General features: G+C 39.8%; 1 protein-coding gene across 1 annotated transcript in view; it reads left to right on the top strand.

Annotated features, from left to right (window-relative positions):
- prkcea (protein kinase C, epsilon a) overlaps window positions 1–23,041 on the top strand; it is a 264,352-nt gene that overhangs the window by 184,350 nt on the left and 56,961 nt on the right. Inside the window, exons 6-10 of the mRNA XM_039738392.1 lie at window positions 1,253–1,382; window positions 1,702–1,841; window positions 4,327–4,423; window positions 4,620–4,813; window positions 5,415–5,588. Coding sequence (XP_039594326.1) covers window positions 1,253–1,382; window positions 1,702–1,841; window positions 4,327–4,423; window positions 4,620–4,813; window positions 5,415–5,588 — 735 coding nt within the window. The remainder of the gene's footprint in view (window positions 1–1,252; window positions 1,383–1,701; window positions 1,842–4,326; window positions 4,424–4,619; window positions 4,814–5,414; window positions 5,589–23,041) is intronic.

The following is a 23,041-nucleotide window of genomic DNA, read 5'->3' as shown; positions in this document are numbered from 1 at the left end:
TCAGGTGGTTCAAAGACAGTCTGTAAAACTGCACTGTTGAGCTGACCTTCCGCTCGTTGAAGCTTCTTGGATATGCACAAATACGAGGCATCATTTCCATCTGATAATAATGGTTTCATTCACTTTCCTTTTACTTTTAATCGCTAATTGTACACCTGTTTGACCACATGCTGCAATAATGATATTCATATGAAGAGTTGAGGTAGCCAATGAATGAACTAGGACTGGACTCCTGGCCAGTGATTGGTGTTCTAGAGGGGTGGGGTTTGGGCTGGTCTTCAATTCAAAAGTCCAATTTTGTTTGAGTATATTTTAGTCAAGATTTTCCCGAAATAGCTTATTTTACAACAATTTAGCAAAAATACATACGTTTGAATGTTGTGAGCATATGAATGATACAGTAACTGACATTTAGATTATTTCACACAAATGATTTGAGATTTTTTTTAATGGATGTTTTGAAATTGTTATTCAATATGAGTTCCCATTGAAGCCCAATGTTTCTAATTTTATTTCCATTCTCCGTAAAAATGAGATTAAACTTTATTTCAGCCATCTCTACAAATAACAAATACAGAAATTATCATTTTTGGGAAGAGTATTTATTTAAATATAGTTTATTTAAATGTGTAAAGCAAGGCAGTTGTTATCCATTTTTGTTATACTTGAATGCCGCATCGAGAGGAGTCAGATGAGGTGGCTCGGGCATCTGATCAGGATGCCACCTGGACGCCTCCCTGGTGAGGTGTTCCGGGCACGTCCAACCGGGAGGAGGCCCCGGGGAAGACCCAGGACACGCTGGAGGGACTGTCTCCCGGCTGGCCTGGGAACGCCTTGGGATTCTCCCGGAAGAGCTGGAAGAAATGGCCGCGGAGAGGGAAGTCTGGGCTTCTCTGCTGCTACCCCGCTACCCGACCTCGGATAAGCGGAAGAGGATGGATGGATGGATGCCTTCTCCTTTTTCCAAAAGTTTATACTCCAACTATAAAATGACAAAAAGCATTCTTGCTCCTGCTATTAGACAATATAATATAGAGCGTCACCTTGCTTTTATTAACATGCATAGTAAGTAGTGATTGGAGTGGTCTTGGAGCTCTGGTCGATTTGGGTGCTGCTTTTTCATCTGAATGTGTGCCCATAAAGATGGTCTCACCAGTCTGTCTTTCTTTAGGGACACTTTGTCTTTCTCAACAGGCAGGTTCTCTTAGATTTCTTCTCCTAATGTACGCTCTTGGGTTTACTTACCTTGTAGGTTGGATCTCAACGTTTTAGTGTCAATATGCCTCATAAGTTCAGCATCCATAACTACAAAGTCCCAACGTTTTGTGACCACTGCGGCTCTCTCCTCTGGGGTTTGCTACGACAAGGCCTTCAGTGTAAAGGTAAGAAGAAGGCTCACTAGCTCATTGTAGATCCTTTAGTCCTCAGCAATGTCTAGTCCTTTAGTACCACTGACTTTGGGCTAAAACCAAGTCTATTCCTAATTTCAGATGTATCTTAGTATCAGTTTATGCTTAACATGTATTTTTTAGCTAAATCATTTTAACAAAAGCATCTCACAGATTACAAGTGCTTGGTTGAATTTTTTTTTAGGTATTGCTACAACAGCAGCACAGTCAAATTAAGTGGTGGGGAATGAACCAGTAACCAATGCTGTTTTACCTTGTGGTGTTCTCATTTCTCTTTTTCTGCCTGTCACAGTTTGCAAGATGAATGTACATAGGCGTTGTGAAACAAATGTTGCCCCCAACTGTGGAGTGGATGCGCGAGGAATCGCCAGAGTGCTGGCAGACTTGGGAGTCACACCAGACAAAATCAATAGTGGCAATCGACGGAAAAAGGTGGGTGCTTTGAATAAGAAGGGAACTGCCTGTCTAGTTTGTCTTCGCCGGAGCTGCACTCTGTACTGTGAATTAAGTAGGATATGACTGTCCAGCTTTAAGGTGAAGAATCATTTTAGTTGGTTTATATTTGCTTGACATAGATGAACAGAATAATAATGATCCTTTTATACCACCAATTTACAACACATTTTACATTTACATTGTTTTAGTTGTACCTGTGGAATTAGAGATACTGGGCAAACAAGTATAACCAATTAATTTAATTGCTCCTGGTACTCTGGTACCGACTCACGCGTAGGGTTATGTAGATATATGTGATGATATGAGGAGAAACTTCCCCTGACTTTAGGACATTTACTGTTGCAAGGGCAAACCATTTTTGGTATTGTGGTCTTTTTATGACTGATTGACGCTGACGCGTTGTATACTTGCATGAAATTATTGGTGGTAAGATGAAAAAAGAACCATGAAAACAGAAATCTGAGTTTAAGTTTATTGTTGAGATTTTCTTTTTTTTACTCAGAAAAGTAAAATCTGCTATGTATTTGTAAATCCAAATTACTTCATAAAAATAAAGGGTTTACTCGTATTACTATTATTATTATTGTGAATATTATTCTTTACACTATTTACAGATTTACTCTTTTCATTTCAGTCAGTTAATAAATGAATATATTCAATATTTGTGCCTTTTTTCTCTTTCGGATTGCATGTCATCTTACACTTCTCTCATCTAGGTACCCTAGGTTCATCAATTAGGTTGAACATTCATAGTTGTAATTGCGTCCAGATGCCACCAGACCTCATCGATTGCCACGCACAGATGGGCCTTGTGGTGATATGCCCATGTCAGACTTGGCTGTTCAGCCTGGGCTCCGAGCACAGACTAGTTTCTTTCTTTGACATCATACACCTCATGTGCTTCAAGGAAATAATGACAGCAGGATGGCAGCAGGCATAGATAACCCCTTCTAGCATTTGGTCATGTGTTCTAGATGCCGCTGCTGACCTAACATTCTTTGAATGTGTGCCCTTTGATACACTGCCATTTCACACAGCGAGAGCTTGTGTCCTTCACTGTTTATGGAGTCAGTCCGAGGACTGGATATTGAGAGTGAAAGTGCTGGGCCTTCTGCTCATTTGTGGGTGTCATCACTGTCTTCACTTTAGTGGCAGTAGGAATGGATCGAAGATTAGTTTGATACTTGGAAACAAATGATAGTAAGGCTTACAGTAAAAGCACACCCCATGGAATGCTTTCTCCTTTTCAACATATGTGGACATATCAAGATTTGATTTTTATTTAAACAGTATCTACAGATAAACGAGATAAACTATAACAAATGTCATGCCACATGTACGTTGTTTTATCCTTTGTATAAATTAAATAAACATAACTGCAGATTTTGCATGTGGAGAAAGTAAACATACCCCTATCTTTTTCTATACTGGAAATGCCAAAAATTACCTTCGCCAGATCAGGTACAGATGATTAGAATATCATTAGAGAGGATTTTGCAGGTAGCTTCCTTATTTAATCCTCAGACATTTAGTTTGGTTTGCCCTCTGTAGTTGAAGTGTGTGTTATCACCATGCCAAGATCTAAAAAGCTCTCTGAGGCCTTCAGAAGGACGTTTGCAGATGCCTCTGAATCTAGGAAGGGATTTACAAAGATCTCCAAACAACTGGAAATCAGTCACTCCACTGTTTAGAAGGTCATCTACAACTTTATTTCTAGAGTTTTCTAGCATCCCTGAAGCCTGCAAAATTTTTAGTTTTCTCTGACATACGCCAGGAGGCTCGTAGCGCTTTAACACTGCAGCATTTGTCTGATGATAACCGATTTTGTTTTACAAATGTGGAAATTAGCAGCACACAGCCTGCACTCAAACCCCCATTCAGCATCACCCAGCTACAGTTGTCACAGCTCAAGTCTGTGTTAAAGTGTTTATCTGGCACTGAGTTTTATAGCTAAATGTAATAGCGCGATTTGAAATACGTCCATCTCATGTCTGTAACGATTTGTGGAAATGTAGAATGACATAGGAAGTGCAAGACAAGAAATGTTGAACATGCAGCTAAAACAGAAACAGTTTTCATATGTTATAGTAGTGACAACATGATGTTGAAGTGAAGTGTAGAATGTTTGAAGACTGAGCGTAAATATCAAATAAGCACTTTCATAAAAGGCATAACTAAACAAATGTGTTTTTATTCAAGAATAAAAGCAAAGGAAATTCAGTTGCTCAATTGAAATATTTTGCAGTGAATTTGTTAAAACTGAAACCCAAATATCAGTCTTGCAGGTAAAGTCTTGCCATGTCCACATATGTTAAAAAAGAAAACATTTCATGGGGTGTACTTACATTTTCACATGACTATATAAATTAAAATGTGTTTGTTTTTATATACCATTGTATCTGTAACATGAGTATACGTCAGATAGCAGTTCTAATGAATTTACATCTTGTATTGTCCTTAGCTCGTTCCAGGAGCTGACCCTCAGCAGTCAGTCCCAGGTACACCACAGTTGGAAGAGGATCGTTCCAAATCGGCACCTACGTCACCTTGTGATCAAGGTGAGGACAGGAGTCTGTTAAGTTTAGCTGGATTTTATTTCACTGGTGAAAATGGAGTGTTTCTAGAAAAGAATGATTTTATTTTCTTCTCCCAGAAGTGCAGATAAATTAATAGGGGTGGCATCTAAGCCACTTAGCTGGCCCTGCCTTTAACTATATTATGCTTCATGTTTGCTTCTTTCTGTCTTATTATCAGAAATAAAGGAGCTTGAAAATAACATCAGGAAAGCTCTGTCCTTTGACAACCGGGGTGAAGAGCATAAGATGGCTGCCTCTGCATCCACAGAAGGTAGTCGGGAGAATGGCGAAGTGAAAGCAGCACAGACCAAACGAATGAACCTTGAGGACTTTGTCTTCATTAAAGTATTAGGAAAGGGCAGCTTTGGCAAGGTATATGCTTCCTGATTTTCTCTCCACTCATTTCATCTTGTCTTTCTGTTTCTTTTTCTTTTTCCAGACACCCACCATACACATCTCTTTCTGCTGCTCTATCTGAGAGAGTCACTGCAGAGATATTTTAGTATTTGCTGTATCTACTTAGCCAGTTATTAAAAACGGCTGGTTGTTTTTCAGTTGCTCTCTATCCATTTTGTCCCTCTTTGCCCAATTTCATTTCTGGCATAAGCTTGTGTTTGCTCTTCCTCACGTAGGCCTGGTATTTCTTGTTTTCCTTTTGCTGCCTGTAATATTCTTCAAATGTTGTACAGATTCTTTTTACTTCTGTACCCACTGTTCATTGTGGCAGCTGTTTTCACCCACTTTCCCTCTGATAATGTTCCATCTTTCTACTTCCTTCACCTACCATACGGGTTCTAATTTTTCACACTCTCATCATTTCTGCATCTCTTCACTTTGCAATTCCTTTCTGTTTTTGCCACTTCAACATACCCCTTTCATAATTGATGCCTCCATTCTCTGCTATCAGATACAAAGCTTTTACACCTAGTAAAAGCTTACTGCCCAGCGCCTCAGTGAATTTCTATATCCACAGGTCATGCTGGCTGAACTAAAAGGTACCGATGAGGTTTATGCTGTTAAGGTCCTCAAAAAGGATGTAATTCTGCAGGATGATGATGTGGACTGCACTATGACAGAAAAACGTATTTTGGCCCTAGCACGAAAGCACCCTTATCTCACCCAGCTGTTCTGCTGCTTCCAGACAAAGGTGAGACCCTCTCTTCTCCCTACGTGATTTTTCTGAAACCTTAGCTGACCAAAGCTGTCTTTTCATTATTAATTTATGGTATTTAGCATTTTGTCATCACATGATTTTACACCAATTTTTAAAACCTCTTGTCAGTACCAGTGAGTCAATGTAACATGATAGCAATAAGAAGACCTTTTAGTCCATCAACCAAATGAACCCGATGGACTACGTGATCTCCTATCATTTGTTAAACTTGTAGTTTTTGCACGTTCACTGTCAGGTCTTGGATGAGATGTCCGATTTGCTGGTGGCATTGTTAAAATTTGCTGAAATATAAGAGAGAGCTGAAATACTGGCACCTTGAAATGGTTTTACCTGATCACAAAGAAACCAACAATCTCTTTTTAGTTAAAGAACTTAAGCTTAGAAGAGTGAGCACTGTTTGTTTATTTTTTTAAAAACTGACTAAAATTGCTTCTGTGAGTAACTGGGGGCCTCACGTGTAAACGGCATGTACACACAAAAATGTTTGCGTATGCTTGTTTCCACGCTCACGTTGTTTAATGTTTAAAAACTAAACTTGACATAAAGCTGTGCACATTTTCACGGCAGCCTAAGGTCTTGCATATGCATGTGTCTGCTCAGTTTTGTAAACGGGCAGAACCCAGCGTCAAAGCAATGCTACTGCTTCTGTGTGGTTTCCCTATCTTTTTTCATATTCATATCCGTGATGCGGGCAAATACACCGAAATTAATTGCATATTATTTACAAATTTAAAGCACCTGATTGTAAACAATCTGTTACAGTATAATTGTGCACAGAATGGCCAAAATATTAACTACCACGTCTGCTTTAGCATTGTTAGAAGACTTCACAAATGGAAGAACTAGAAGAAAGCAGTGTGTATTTAGAGATCGACGACTGGCTTCTAAGTTGATTTCGATCTCAAAGAGCTATCCTCTTGGAGTTGTACCATAAACTAGCCCAAGCTTTATAAAGCCAGACTTTAAGGAATTCTGCTCTGCCTACTCCTTTGCAAGTTTTTCCACCCTCGGGTTTTAGCCACAGAAGCATTTCAATGTGAACTGGCTGACTGATTGGGTACTTCTCAGTCATTGCCATGCTCAACTGTATGGGATGGTATTGTCTGCTTGTCGTCCAGATATACAATACAGTGATCCCTCGCTATATCGCACTTCGACTTTTGCGGCTTCACTCCATCGCGGATTTTAAATGTAAGCATATCTAAATATACATCACGGATATTTCACTGGTTCGCGGATTTCTGTGGACAATGGGTCTTTTAATTTATGCTACACGCTTCCTCAGTTTGTTTGCCCAGTTGATTTCATACAAGGGACGCTATTAGCGGATGGCTGAGAAGCTACCCAATCAGAGCACGTATTACGTATTAAATAAAACTTCTCAATGATATACGATATGCTTCCCACGTGGTACTTTGCACACTTCAAAGCTCTAACAGCCCATATTGATTTTCGATTGTTTGCTTTTCTCTGTCTCTCTCACTCTCTCTGACATTCTCTGCTCCTGTCGGAGGGGGTGTGAGCAGAGGTGCTGTTTGCACAATGGCTATTTGCTTAGAAGATACGGACGCGTCTCTAAAAAATGCTGAAAGGCTACCTTCACATTGATCCCTTCATTGCGCCGCTTTATCGTGGTGCTTGCATACTTAAAAGCGCAACAGCCCTATTGATTTTTGATTGTTTACTTTTCTCTCTCTCTCTGACATTCTCGGCTCCTGACGCGCACTTCTTTGAAGAGAAAGATATGTTTGCATTCTTTTAATTGTGAGAAAAAACTGTCATCTCTGTCTTGTCATGGAGCACAGTTTAAATTTTTGACTAAAGGGTGTTATTTCATGTCTAGAGGGCTCTAATGATGTTAAAAAACGTATTTAGAAGGTCGTAAACAGGTTTTCAGTGCTCTAACTGCGAAAATATTGGATTTATAAATAAAGAATCCTACTTCGTGGAAATTCATTTATCGCAGCAGAGTCTGGAACGGATTAACCGCGGTAAACGAGGGTTTACTGTATAACTGTGCGGAGAATATTTATAAATAGTGTGGGAGAGTTTCTAAGGGCTTAAAATATATAAAAATAACCATACAAACATATGGTTTCTACTTCGCGGATTTTCATCTATCGCGAGGGGTTCTGGAATGCAACCCCCACAATCGAGGAGAGATTACTGTACAAGATTTCCTTACACTGTGGTTGAATTGGGGCACATCAAAGCACAATTTGCAGCAGGTTTTCCAAATTTAATTGGAGTGATCAACTGTACACACATTGTTGTAAAGGCACCTTCCTTCAGAAAATTAATTTGCTTGTGTTTCCACTTTATTAATATGAAAATTATCTGTAAAGTGAAAAAGCATGTCATTGGTGTTGTGGTAAGACATGTAAGTGTCTTCTCCATTAATTGCAACAGCTTGCTTCTCAAACTGTGTGAGCTTCAGAATTTCACTATCTCCTCCAATGGTGTTGACACTCAAACGGTGGGCTGACACTCACCTTTTCACGTTGACTTTGATATCTGACCACTTCTTTTTTTATTTTGCACACTCTGTGACTTTCTGAACTTGAACGTTTGATTGCCTCCACCATGCTTTGCCACTCTATTAGTTTCCTTTTGTTGCTTATGCCACTGCTAAAGCCACCAAACAGCACTTAACTGAGCAGGACCTCCATTTCCCATTCACTGAAATTCTTCTTTTTTTTTTTTTTACAAGTGCTTCTGCCATTGTCTTTTCACAGAACACTGAATGGAAGGGGTAATTAATATTTATTTGCATATTTAAATAGGCAAAATTGTGGGAGGAGTCGGGGTGGGGCTGTAGGCTTGTGCATGTACCTTAAAATTCACGTTGATTGGGATACATAAAGGGAAAGGACATAGAACTTTGCTTAACGCAGTTTTATGCATATACAAATTCCTAGTTTTATCCTTATACCGTGTTTTAATGTGAATTCTACAGAAGGCGTTATATAGGAGGCCCCAGGAGCATTTTGTATATCATACAACCACTGAAAAAATAACATCATTTTTTTGTACTTTGTATTGCTATATGTTTTTCCCCCGTCATTTGGATTTGTTTTTCGTCACATTGTTGGGTATCTAAGTTAGCTTTAACTTTAATTTTATTTGTAAATACAGTTTGGCTCTTGCAATTCATGGGTTCACTATACGTGGATCTGCCTATTTTCAGGTTTGTCCTCAATAATTTAATGGAAATGATTTAGCAAGTTTTGCAACCCATTGCGGAAAACCGCAGACAACTTTGTAACCCCACTACTTACAGTAAATGGACTGCAAATCCCAGCAACCCTGAGAATACTGCATCATTTGGCAGCCTTGGTGGATTGCTGCAAGGGCTTCTGAGTGAAAGATGAAAGTACTAATTTTAAGTGAGCCATAACAAGCTGGCAGGATCACAGTCAGTGATGTCTTTTTGTTTCAATGTTTTATTGCACAATTGGATTACAATTACACTCATTGGATTACAGTTTTCTCTGGATTTAAGTTCTTGCCCTGTAGCCATGTGTTTTTGTTATTTCGTCTGCATTGGAAAATGTCTTTATTTGGGATTGCTCCCAGCTTCTACTAATCTTCACATACATTAGTGTCACGGTAGGAGAAATCTTTACATATCTTTCAGGAGGCTCTTCACAGGGGATTTACCTTCATAACTACACCACCATCATCTGCATCTGTGAAACTGGACTGTGCCCTGTGCATTTATCATGTTGGGCTTTGTGTTCTCTTTTTATCTGTAATATTAACCATTGTCGTTTACTACAGTGGATATAAAAAGTCTAGACACCCCTGCCAATATCACAGATTTTTGTGTAATAAAAAAATAAAACCAATATAAATCCTGTCAGAACTTTTTCCACCTTTATTGCAAAATTACAGTCTCTACAATGAAGGTGTAAGAAAATTGTTTAGTGAAAAAAGGAAATAAAAAAACCCCACAAAAACCTTGTGCATTAGTGTGCACACCTTGTCTCTTACTAGTACTTAGTTGAAAAACCTTTTGATTTTATTATAGCACTCAGTCTTATCAGTTTGCCACATCTGGACTTGATGATTTTTTTACCCACTCCTCCTTGCAAAAAATTTCAGAATAAGTCACGAGGGCATTTACTGTGCACAGCTCTCTTCAGGCCACCCCACAGATTTTCAGTCAGATTAGGGTCTCGGTTCAGGCGGGGGCCATTCCAGAACACTGATCCTCCATTGATAAAGCCATTGTTTTCTCGATTGTGACTTATGCCTTGGGTTGTTGTCATTCTGGAAAGTGAAGTTCCTCTTCATCTTCAGCTTCCTTGAAGATGCTTAAAGGTTTTGTGCCAAAATAGACTGATACTTGGAGCTGTTCATCATTCCATCCACCTTGACTAAAGCCCTATTTCCAGCTGAAGAAAAGCAGCCCCAAATCATGCTGCTGCTGCCTCCGCCATGCTTGGCTTGTGGGTATGGTGTTCTTTTGAGGATCAAACATACCTTTTGGAACTATGGCCAAATTGTTCAACCTTGGTCTCATCAGACCATAATACATTTTTCCACATGGTTGTGGGAGACTGAGTATTCCTTTTTGCAAAGTTTTGCCAGGCTTGGATGTTTTCCTTTGTGAGAAAAGGCTTTCATCAACACAGACATACGAAGAAAACAACTGATTGTTGTCACATGTAGCGAGCAACCAGTACTTGCCAGGAAATCCTGCAGCTCCTTTAATGTTGCTGTGCCTCTTGGTGGCATCACTGACCAGTTTTCTCCTTGTCTTCTCATTAATCTTGAAGGGATGTCCTGATCTTGGTAGAGCCACTGTTGAGCCATACTGTATTTTCTGCAGTTGTTGATGGCTGTCTTCACCATGCTCCTCAGTAGAATGTTTAATGCTTTGGATACATTTTTGTACCCCAGTCCTTATCGATACCTTTCACTGATAAGATCCCTTGCATGTTTTAAAAGCTCCATGGGCGTCTGGAGTATGTTGCAGCAAAGGGGATATCAGAACAATCCTACTGGAACAGCCAAACCTTATCTGTGCTCAGAGCCACCTGAATTGATGTCAGGTGTATACTAACCACTCTTTGAGATGATGGGTGATTCTGAAAGCAGCCATATCCTTGGTTATTACAGAATGTGCAAACTAGGACTTTGTAGGATTTTTTTCCACTAAACAGTTTTTGATTTGTTTTCACCTTCTTTGTAAAGATTGCAATTTTGTAATAAAAGTGGAATAAATTCTGACAGGATTTTTTTTTTATTACACAAAATCTGTGATTTTTGGAAGGGGTATGTGAACTTTTCATACCCACTGTACATAAATATACACACAAATTGTAATAAATAAAAAATAATATACAAAAATGACAATTCACTAACGGACTGCTGAACCACACCCTTTGTCTGAGGACACTACTCATCTATATAGCCAGTCTATGTTGGCAGCCAGTCTTACACTCGTGATTTGACTGCATGGAGATCATTCTATCTGGTGTTTCTTGCAACTTTTTACATCTTATTGAGTGCAATAATTTAGAATATACAGTACTCAAGGTCTCCAAACTTATTCATGGATTTTCGTTTTTGCAGGGTCCGCCGCCCATAACCCTGGCAAATCATAAGGGATTATTGTATCATTATTGTAGATGCTCACCCATTGTTTCTGGCAAATATCTTGTCTAGTAAGCAGCGCCATAATTGGTAACTCTATTTTGCTTTGCTTTGGCCATCTTATCAAGCAGGCTGATCAGCAGTGGCCCTGTAGGTAAACTAATTAGTCTAAATGCTACATCTGTGTAAGTCACAAATTCCTCCGCGTTCAATGGTATATAGTACATGTGAAGGCCTTAGTTTAATTTGTATCCTTGGTCTTCCTAGTAGAAGAGTTCCAGGAACCAGAGTAATGAGTGAAAACAGCGATCCAGTCTTCTCTGGCAATTTCCCATGGCAATTAAATACAAAGTTTTGCAGGATAAGTGCAGCACGGTGGTGGCACAATGCCCAGTAGCGATATAGCTGTAGAGGCCTGGAGTTGAAACTTGGCCCAAACTCTGTCACAGCAGTGATTGGTGGGTGGGTACACGCTGAGGGCACCAAGGGGGGTGGGGGGGAAGGGGTATCACAGAGTTTGCCAAGCTATCATGCCCTTAACTCCTTCTTAAAAGTATGATGTTAACATCACATCATTTCAGTAGATAATATCAGATTTCTTTTTTTGTTTAAAATCTTTTGGGGGATGATTAAAAATAGGAAAGATGCTATATAAATAAAATGTATTATTATTAAAAATAGTTTTCAATGTTTTTGTATTAACATTTTTCTCTTATAATAATTTTATTTATTAATGCCTGAAAGATTGTTGAAAATTGGCACTTTTTCTGTTGTCCTAGTTATAAGTTAATACTTTGCTTTATATTGGTTAGTGCTATTTGTTGTGTAAATAAATCAAATTAAAAAAAAATGTTTATGTTTAATATAATTGTGAGAGCTGGCTTGGAAGAAAACTGAATTTTGAATCTCTCATTTCATCTTAGTGCTTAATGTCTTGGCAGCTAAATAATGGAAGGGCGGAGGGTCGCCATTGTTTTGCTGTGCTGAGGGCATCATTTGGCCCTGCATTGTGAACTGCACATCCTCGCTGTCTCTGCGTTGGTTTTCCCCGCGGGTGCTCTTCTGTTCCTTCCACATGCCAAAGACATGCAAATTAGGTTATCATGTCTCCAGGTTAGGACGTTGGGATTTGTGCTGGAAGGACACCTTTGAAGGTCTGGTTCCTGCCATGTGCACAATGCTGTATAAAATAATTTGCTGCTCTGTGTGACTTTGAACTGGATAAGTGGGTTGAAAAAAAAAAAGAGAAACAGAAAAAGTGGGTTTCCTGGGCATACAATTGAAAAAGTGCTAATACAGAAAGTAACCACCAGAGGGTGGTGCAACATCAAACTTTCCAACGAGAGACTTCATAAATCCCGGTTCATTGTATTTTAAAGACACATTTAAAATAAATTGCTGTATAAAAGTCGAGGACCTTTCACACTGTTTGGCCTGTCACTTTAGTGTTTGTTGTTTTTTTGTTTTGCATTACGTTCTCTTTTTCACAGAATACAGTTCATTCATGTGCTATCATACTACATTCTTGTTTTGTTCTTTGTGTATTTGAAGGAGATTCATTTAATTCATGCGACTTTACTGCTACCCAAAGCTACAAGGCAAACTGAAATTGAATAAGTCTGGTCTTTTCTGCTGGTTGATAGTTCCTGATGACATGGTTCTGCTTAGCTGTACCTCTGCTTTGCCCCAACCCTTGTCCTGTCACTGTCAAGTTATACAGGGTGACACCAAAAAACGGGAACTTTTGAAATGCGTAGTGGCAGCCATGTACAGTTGGCAGCACTGCTGAACAGGGACCTTGAGCTGTAAACAGTCTCGCCATTTAGTAATCTAGCAATCAATGGCAGCTGTGTGAGAATTGTTCGGTAACCGTGTCCTCTCAAGATTCGGTGACATTCCCTGGCCCTCAAGATCACTGGATTTGTCCGTTTGTGATTTTTTCTTGTGGGGCTACCTTAAGAGTCGGGTCTACACGACTCGGCCAAGGACACTGAATGAATTGAAACAAAGAATACAAGACGAAATTCGTGGTATCCCAGCTGAGATGTTGCAGCGATCAATGGGGAACCTCAACAGCAGATTGGAAGAATGCATACGTACAGGAGGACGCCATCTACAGGACGTCATTTTCAGACATTGATAATTTGGATTACTGTCTCTTAAAAGGCAAGTTGTCGTGGTTCAACTGCTGTCAATAAAATGTTTTTGTTGGATTTCTTCTATTTTTATTGGGTTTTTCAAAAGTTCCCATTTTTCAGTGTCACCCTGTATATGTTACTGGCCACTGACTTGCCTATGGATGAACTCTGGGATTAACTTACTACTGGTGTACTTTGAATTCAGGCTGTGATCCCATATTATATTAGTTGATTCTATAGGGAAGTTAAACCAGGAACACAAGTCCTCCTTCATGCCCTTCTAAACATGCAGGATCAATTACAGCCACATTAGTACCATAGCTCTTGTTTTTAGCTTATCATAAAATGCGACTAACACTCTTTCTTTAGTGTGAAAAGTTTGCCCCCAGTTCTCCTTATTCTCTTTTATTCTACGGAGTATTATGCTCAGTATTTGTAAGGGGTTTCTCTTTCCTCCCTAGTAGAGCCTGTGGAATAATAAGAGTACAACATGTTCAGTATTCTTGAGCTTGCTAAATACTTGCGGGCATCCGCTTATCAGAAGGTCACTCTGACATGTGAGTGTGAGAGCAGTGCTTTATTTTACTTTATATAGTAGACCCCTCACATTTTTGTAAATATTTTATTGTATCTTTTCATGGGACAACACTGAAGATATGACACTTTGATCCAATGTAAAGTAGTCCGTGTACAGCTTGTATCACAGTGTAAATTTGCTGTCCCCTCAAAATAACTCAACACACAGCCATTAATGTCTAAACTGCTGGCAACAAAAGTGAGTACACCTCTAAGTGAAAAATATCCAAATTGTGCCTAATTAGCCATTTTCCCTCCCCAGTGTCATGTGACTTGTTAGTGTGTTACAAGGTCTCAGGTGTGAATGGGGAGCAGATGTGTTAAATTTGGTGTTATCGCTCTCGCACTCTCTCATACTGGTCACTGGAAGTTCAACATGTCACCTCATGGCAAAGAACTCTCTGAGGATCTGAAAAAAAGAATTGTTGCTCTATAGAAAGATGGCCTCGGCTATAAGAAGATTGCAAACATCCTGAAACTGAGCTGTAGCACGGTGGCCAAGACCTTAAAGCGGTTTAACAGGACAGGTTCCACTCAGAACAGGCCTCGCCATGGTCGACCAAAGAAGTGGAGTGCACGTGCTCAGCGTCGTAACCAGAGGTTGTCTTTTGAAAATAGACGTATGAGTGCTGCCAGCATTGCTGCAAAGGGCAACCTGTGAAGCTTGTGTGAACTCCATGCCCAATAGAGTTAAGGCAGTGCTGGAAAATAATGGTGGCCACACAAAATATTGACACTTTGGGCACAATTTGGACATTTTTCATTTAGGGGTGTATTCACTTTTGTTGCCAGTGGTTTAGACATTAATGGCTTTGTGTTGAGTTATTTTGATGGGACAGCAAATTTACACTGTGATACAAGCTGTACGCTGACTACTTTACATTGCATCAAAGTGTCACATCTTAGTGTTGTCCCATGAAAAGATATCATAAAATATTTACAAAAATGAGAGGGGTCTACTCACTTTTGTGACATACTGTATATATAAAATCCTAAGCCTAAAAGTGGAACGATTTTGTGTGACGTTTTATGTCACTTTTTTATTACGCTTTAAATTAGGCTTATTTTAAAACCTACATATATATGTTTGGTATCATTCTTTTCAGAATTAATCAAACTTTAATGTGATGTTGTTAGATTTTCAGAATATTATTTTATTTTTAAAATATAAACTAAAAAATATCAAGAACTGATGCCCCACGAGACGAGACTTTGTGCCAAGAGATTTAAGCATGCCCAGGGCCGGAAGTAAAAGACAAAGAGTAGGACAGCTGCTGTAGAGGCGTTTAAAAGTTCGAAGTGCCACATGAGATGCAGATCACGTGGCATGGTAGCAGCAGCTGATCGAGCAAAGAGGAGGTTTAAAAAAAACTATTTGTTTCCCAACGTATCACCGTTTCAGAGGAGCGACCGCATCTCCTTGGGGTGCGTTCAGCCCCCCTCTTCACAACGCGAGCGGCAGAGACATGAAGAGGTTGGCGCATAACGCAAGCCAGGAGGGATGATGAGCAGGGCGTGAATCCCCTATATATATATATATATATATATATATATATATATATATATATATATATATATAATTTTTGCTTTTGTTTAAAGCAGTGTGACATTAAATGACTATTCCAACACTTTTCAATTGTAAACTTCATTTACATAATCTTAACCAGTTGTGGCAGTTGGCGGCGCTTCTGTGGAGCCGTCTGTCTAATGTGACATACCCAGTGACTGAGACAAACTTGTCTGCGACTACCTAGGATAAAATTAAACAGGTTTAATTTCCTGGTTAGTCGGAGGGTCAGGCTGTACACAGGAGACCTGACAACCAAATGAGCCACTGAATGCACGGCCGGAAGTACAGTGCATAGAATACAGCGACAAGGAATAAGGAACACGCATGTTTTGAACCACAGAAGAGATGCCTCACATCTTACATACCATAACAGAATGGGAAAAAAAATTAAAGGGCAGAGATTGATGCTGAATTCTCTGTAGCTGGTAACTCTTAGTAAAGAGCTGCTCCGTCAGGCAACACACTATTAGCTGTCAGAAACAGGGACGAGCACGACTGCGCTGGAAGATTGGCCGGTCGGTAAATGTGACATGGACTGCAATTTTCAGTCATGTATTTTGACATGGTGCAGCAACAAGGTCAGCAACTGCGATCAGCAAGTCTGACGTGCCCCACAACAAAAAGTCATATAATGTGGCATCGGTGTTAGCTGCTTTGCAAGTACATCTGGAAAGGATCTTCCAAAACAGCAATTTCACTGTGTGGTGTTGGCTGAAAAGGAGAGATGCGTTTTGATATTTCAGTGAGCCTTTTCTTGGTAATAAAAAAGGAAATTAGATTGGGTAGATTGTACTGTATAGGTGGTCTCATTCAACTTGTATAAATTAAATGACCCTCTTTTTCTGATAAGTGTTTTGCCTATAGATGAGTCTAACTGGCTGAGATCCACAGCTAGCCTATAGATGTGATGTATTTGTGGGTGTAAAGGTGACTCAGATAGCATGAGGACTATTCACAAGCAGTGATTTATGGTATATGCCTGCCTCTCAGTCCAGAGTTTTATTTTCTTTAGTCCGAATCAAATGGCAGTGACCAGTGTTTGTATGTAAGGTGAGAGCTCAGCTTGACTAGGATATCATTTTGTGGCTGAGGAAGTGAAAAATAAGAGTCAATGAGGTGAGCTTACATTGTGAGCAAATAGCTGACCACCTTGATAAATGTGAACTGATTTTTAATGCCTATATTTTCATATTTGGAGGGAGAAGCAACAACAACAACATTTATTTCTATAGCACATTTTCATACAAATAATGTAGCTCAAAGTGCTTTACATGATGAAGAAAAAGAGGGAAAAAAAGACAAAGTAAGAATTAGAATAAGACAACACTAATTAACATAGAATAAGAGTAAGGTCCGATGACCAGGGAGGACAGAAAAAACAAAAAAACTCCAGATGGCTGGAGAAAAAATAAAATCTGCAGGGGTTCAGATGCCACGAGACCACCCAGCCCCCTCTGCAGCAACCAACTAAGGGAAAATGTCAGCAGAATGTGGACTTCCTGTTGTTCTTCGTGCTAAGCACAAGTGGTCTTTATCGTTAACATTCATTTTAATTCTCAAGTGGGTTCCTTTGATTCCTTTTTGTTCTGGTATTTTCCCGGTATGCTGTGTCAGACTCAGTCCAGAGTTGGAGTGTTCTGCCATTGGCTGGATATTGTGTGCCGTGGCGCCAACACTACTTGACGTGTGAATTGTGCAGGTTCTCAAACTGACAAGAACATTGAAAGTTTTGCCTGGAAAAAATGAACCGTCTCCTGTGAAATACGTCATAATGTGTGTATTGATGTTTGACAGCATAATTTAATAGCTGCTGTGAAATTTTAAACTTCTGCTTTTTTAGCTTTAACGTTTTTGGTATTAACTGTAGTTTCCTTAATTGGTTTTGAATGTTAGACTAATCTACAGCGACTGTAATTCAAGAGATGGCTAATTACTGAAAAGAATAAATACATTTTTGGGAAATTCAAAGGGTTCCTTAGTGTGACTAATTTATTTTGCAGCAGCTTTGTGTGTAAAGCACTTATTTCAGTCTGTGTCATGATCAGCCAAGAATGCTTCTTCATGGTAAGACCGTATGTTAAAGCTTAGCCTTTTGTCTGATCTCGTAATGCTGCTGACTTACTTGCAGTTATCTGTCTACGTCTGATACATCCCTCCTGGGCGCTCAGAGTCTAATGCCGTTCTGATCACAGAGCTATACAGTTATGCAGCTGGTTGGGAAATGTATGGATGTGTTACTCTGTACCACTAGCAGCATTATACATGAGGAGGGCAGAGAGCCTTCTGCAGGTGTCATGGCAGGCTAGCTCTGCTAATGCTTAGAACCCTCACTAGTTCTGATGACAGTAACTATTCTAATGCCTTTTTTTATTATTTTAACAAAAACTGGTCAGAAAAGTGTGTAGAGTAGGGTGACTGCGTGCCTTAGTGGCCACTGGAGGTATCTGTCGCAGAATCACTTTCTAATTTATTTGACTTGACGTGATTCATACTCATTCAAGTGCGGTTATTGGCAGCGGCCACAAATCAATTTGTAACTTGTGAGAGTGGTAAGCATGAACAGTTGACTGATAACAAGATGTTGAGGTTAGCCTTGTGTGCATCCGTTCTCCTTCAGAGGGGCTGAGGCCGATGTGTTGCACATAGTGGCTAGCAATCTCCTGCATTTTTTGAAAATCACAGTGCCGTTTGTTTAAAATTCATTTTAAAAAGCAAGCAGAAGTAGACACTTTTTTCTGCCTAATGCAAAAAGGTTTTAAAGTTTGTTCATTGGTTCCATAGATATTGTGTGTAGAGATATAAGGATGAATGAGACAAGGATATGAGCCCATTGTTTAAAGAAAACATGCTAAAACTACTGCAGCCATTATAAACGTGTACTTTGACTTAAGACTGTCTGTTGTAAATCCCCTTCCTTATTTCCTTTTACCTTTAATATAAGTCACTCAGTTTTCCCATGTTCTCCTTTTTTCAGTTGTATTATGTGTAGACCCTTTGAACTTGAACAGCACTGTAAGTTAACTATAGACTAGTAAAAATGAAAATCCTGAAGGAACAATGCATATAAACATCCAAGAAGACACAGTAAAGTCTACAGGTGAGCACCTAAAATAGAAATCCAGGGAAATGGGCAGGAAAAAAAATGATTTCTGGCTTTTGTTAAAACGCAGTCCTTCACTGGAAATTTGCCAGAACAATGTGTCTAAACTTAAAAAGTCAACCATTCGGTCATAAACGGCAGCAATACAGATTTTAAAAAGTCATTCTTGTGTCCAACTCACATTGAAGAGCGGCCAGGAAGGGTTTTGGTGTCAGCTGTGCATTCATTAAACAAGCATACAATGTTAGAAAAAAAAAATCATGTTCAACAAATAAGATGTGTGCTGCCTTATATGACACTGTATATATTACATATGTTTATACCTACCTTATTATTGTAAGATAGCTTGCAGATTTTTTAGATCAATGCCAGTATTGCTATGTGGCCAGCAACGATGACCAATTACTGACACACACTGCTGATGTGCTTAAGTGTTTGGGTTTCCTAGAAAAAAATCTAAATGAGAAAAAAGATTAAATGTACGACGTTTTAATTGATCATTTAATCAGATTAAGTGACTTTTAAGTGATGTTTGTCAGTCCATCTTAAGTGTGCACAGCAGGTGCCTTGAGCACAGTAACTGTTAAATGAATGCTTATTAAAATAATAGAGTCTGTGTTGGCTGAAATTTGAAGAATAAACTTCACTGACAACAAAGTTATGTTACACAGTCTCACCTGATGATTATATGAAGGAGATGGGAATGAGTAAATGAGTCAGTGCGCACCTGTACAGTATCCCCATGTGTAAATGAAATTAATTAAACTGAAATGTGTTTATCAGCATATTCCTGCTGTGAACGACAGCCGGGTCCCGTGCCCGGCAGGGACGCCCCTGCTGCTTATGTTCCGGGGGAGCCACCATTGGCAGTCCAAGATCTCCCCCGGGACGCTTGGTGGCAGCCTCCCTGGCCGACGGTGATTCCCCAACCACCTGCACGGCTCCATGGGAGATGGAGTCCTCCACAGCTTGGTTAGGGCCCAGGGTGGCCGCTAGGGAGGGCTGTCTGCTTTCAACAGCCCGGCTGGACGAGTCTTCAGCCCCACCCGGAAGTGCACTTAGGACCAGGTGGTCAATCACCTGGAACGCTTCCGGGTGGGCTGTAAAAGGGCCCAGGCACCACCACTCGAGGAGCCAGAGTCGGGAGGAGGAGTGACGGTCAAGGAAAAAGGATTGTGGGTTGTGTTTGTTGTGCTTTGGGACTGTGTTGGGCTGTGTGGCACGGGGAAAACGTGTCCCACAGCTGAAGAAGAATAAAAGTCTTTGTACTTTTTATACGTGCCTCCGTGTCTATCTGTGTCGGGTCAGGCGCCTATTTAATATGGATTATTATTATTATACAACCACGAGTGGCCCTGCTATACATGTAGCCAGTCTGTTATTTATTTTTATTTTTGTTTTGTATTTTTAAATGCTTTACCAGTTTAATTTGCACTTACTATGATGACAGAAAGAAAGACCAGCTGTTTATTAGACTTGTTAGTCAACTGAAACAATTACATTTGTCAATCCGGAGACCAACATTAATCTCTCACATTCGCAGATTCTGACGGCAAACCCAAAAGAGCAGAGGAGAATAAGCTACGGTAGTTGTCTTGAAAGCAAGATGAGTGACCATCATAAAAGAAGTAGCGATTGAATGCATTTTAGTGAGAGACAGCATAAGAGCACCAATCACAAGTCATAATATTAGAAAATGTACCATTTTTAAAAATGAATAACATGTCCTGAATAAAAAACTGGGAGACAGCAGATGTTCATGATTAACATCAGCATGTACTTATAATCTAAGCTTTATCTTTTTTTACTTCTGCAGTTGTCTGTTTGTATAAACTTTTCTCTTGCAACATGTTCAGCCAGGGAAGTCCCATACCAGGCTTGAGACTCAACTCACAGACCGTGTAACTGTGTGACCAAAAACAATTCAAGTATAAGACATTTTTCCCATTCCAGCTCTGTATAAAAGTACACGTGCCTGCTTTTCAGGGATATGTAACATATGAAGATTTCTTTAACTCTTTCAGGGCGGATGTCAGTCTGAAGGAGGGGTTGACGGTGGTAATCAACTATAAACAGTGACAAAACCCACCCTTATGTTTTAGTTGGACTCTTTGCTAGGGGGAACGTTAGCTTCATTGGTCTAACTTGAGATTCCCTGCGTACACGTGAGTAGCCCATTGCGGCACTTCCTGTGTGATTTTGGGCTATACAAAAATAAACTGTATTGTATTGTATTGTAGCTGCGGCAAAAATGGTATTGACATCTGGCGAGAGATTGAAGCGAATGCGTAAAGCAAAATACTCCATGGACGACGTTTTGAATATTATCGCTGAAATGGACTCAATTTTTAAGTGATCAAAAACAAATATGAAGTACCAGCATGGTCGTGGTGCTGAGCAGGATTGAGTAGCTGATGTTGTGATGCACTGCAACTTAGAACTGGTGGCCACAGCACACAGCAACAGACATTTTATTTTGATTTCTACGTGAAAACATTGCCTTGTGTGCTTTTCAGAAAACTCTTGTTTTTTGGGGAAAAATATTCCGCCGTCAAAGAGCTAATGCATATGAAGAAGCGACTGTTTATTTGTCAAATTCAAGTAAACTCACAGCCAACAAGGCATTCTGGGAAAGCTGCTTTTTTGTGCATAACAAATGTGATTTGCTCAAGTGCCAGAGTAACACGTGTGGACTCTTTCAAGAGCAAACGATTTCAGCTCCACTTCAGGAGGACGAGCTGCCAGTTTCAAAACACACTGTTGGGCTGATGACAAAGCTGCCATGCTAGTTAATTACAGCGATTCACTTCAGAGCAACTTTAATCACCGACAAAGGCATTCCAAGACAACACACCTTTAAGAAACTCAGTCAAAATATTAAATGCGTTTAAGAATGTTTATACTTTTAAATTATACAAAGGAAGTCGAACATATACCATACAGTCCCTCATTTTGTTGTGAACTCATTCTTTGAGAGTGCCACTTCTAAAATCTGCTTTTCATTTGTTTGTCCATTGTATCTTATATCTTGTCTCTGGCATCTCATCTGAACTCAGAATGTGCACATTCTGCTCCCCTGACTGAAGCACACAGGCTTCACTTTGTGCTCTTGACTTTGTCGCAGATCACCTTAAAGGCTGCTGCTGTCTCTTATCACTCTAATTGCAGGAAAAAATGTAAATAAGGTTGCACAACTGTAGCAAGGCTTGTTTGAACATCTTACAGACATGCTGTCCTGGAAAGCACTCTCTTACATAATGTTTTATCTGAAAGGACACAAAAGCACCAACTGCTGAACTTGTTATGGGTAAAGAAACAATCTGCTACTATTATTATTAATACGTTAGAGAGATGAAAGATCCTATTTTTTCATATATTGGAAAATTCAAAACATGCAGCAGCCCAACGGTTGTAAAATAAAAAGGAAAACCCAGGACCTGTTTTATTTCAACCTCTTCTTTTCAAATACATACAGTCAAAGTAAAAAGCATGTGAACCCTTTGGAATGATCTGGTTTACTGCATGAATTGGTTATAAAAAGTGATCTGATCTTCATCTAAGTCACAGGTACTGATGATATACACAATGAGCTTCAGACAATGACACGCAAACAATTCTACTCTTTCATGACTTTATTTTACAAATGCATTCAACATTCACAGTGGTAGTGGAAAAAGTAAGTGAACCTTGGGATTTAATAACTGGTTGACCCTCCTCAACCAGACGCTTCTTCTAACTGCAGATCAGACCTGCACATCGTGTGGGACGAATTTGAGCCCATTCTTCCCTGCAGAACTGCCATAAGTCTTCCATATTCTTTGGTTGTCTTCTGTGTATGGCTCTCCTCAAGTCATAGGATTGAGATCTGGGCTCTGACTGGGCCGCTCCAAAAGGCGGAGTTTATTCATCTGAAGCCACTGCGCTGTGGATTTGCTGCGATGTTTGGGCACATTGTCCAGTTACATCACCCAGCCTCTTCTGAGCTTAAGTTGACAGACAGACACCCTCACGTTATCCTGGAAAATTTGTTGATAAACTTGTGAATTCATTTTCCCCCTCAATGATGGCTCGCTGTCCAGGCCCTGATGTAGCAAAGCAGGCCCAAATCATGATGTTCCCTCCACCATACTTTACTGTAGGAATGATGTTTTGATGATGATATGCGGTGACCTTTTTACACCAAATAAAGTTCTGCTTGTTCCTCCCAAATAGTTCAATTTTGGTTTCCTCACTCCACAAAACACTTTCCCAGTATGACTGTGGAGTGTCCAAGTGCTCTTTCGCAAACTTCAGGTGTTCAGCAATCTTCTTTTTTGATAGCAGTGGCTTCCTTCTTGGTGTCCTGCCATGGACTCCTTTCTTATTCAATGTTTTGCGTATAGTTGAGTCATGAACAGAGATGTCAGCCAGTTCTAATGACTTCTTCAAGTCTTTTGCTGTC

The sequence above is a fragment of the Polypterus senegalus genome, chromosome 16 (genome assembly GCF_016835505.1).
Source record: "Polypterus senegalus isolate Bchr_013 chromosome 16, ASM1683550v1, whole genome shotgun sequence".
Lineage (NCBI taxonomy): Eukaryota > Metazoa > Chordata > Cladistia > Polypteriformes > Polypteridae > Polypterus > Polypterus senegalus.
This window is presented reverse-complemented; position numbering and strand designations above follow the sequence as displayed.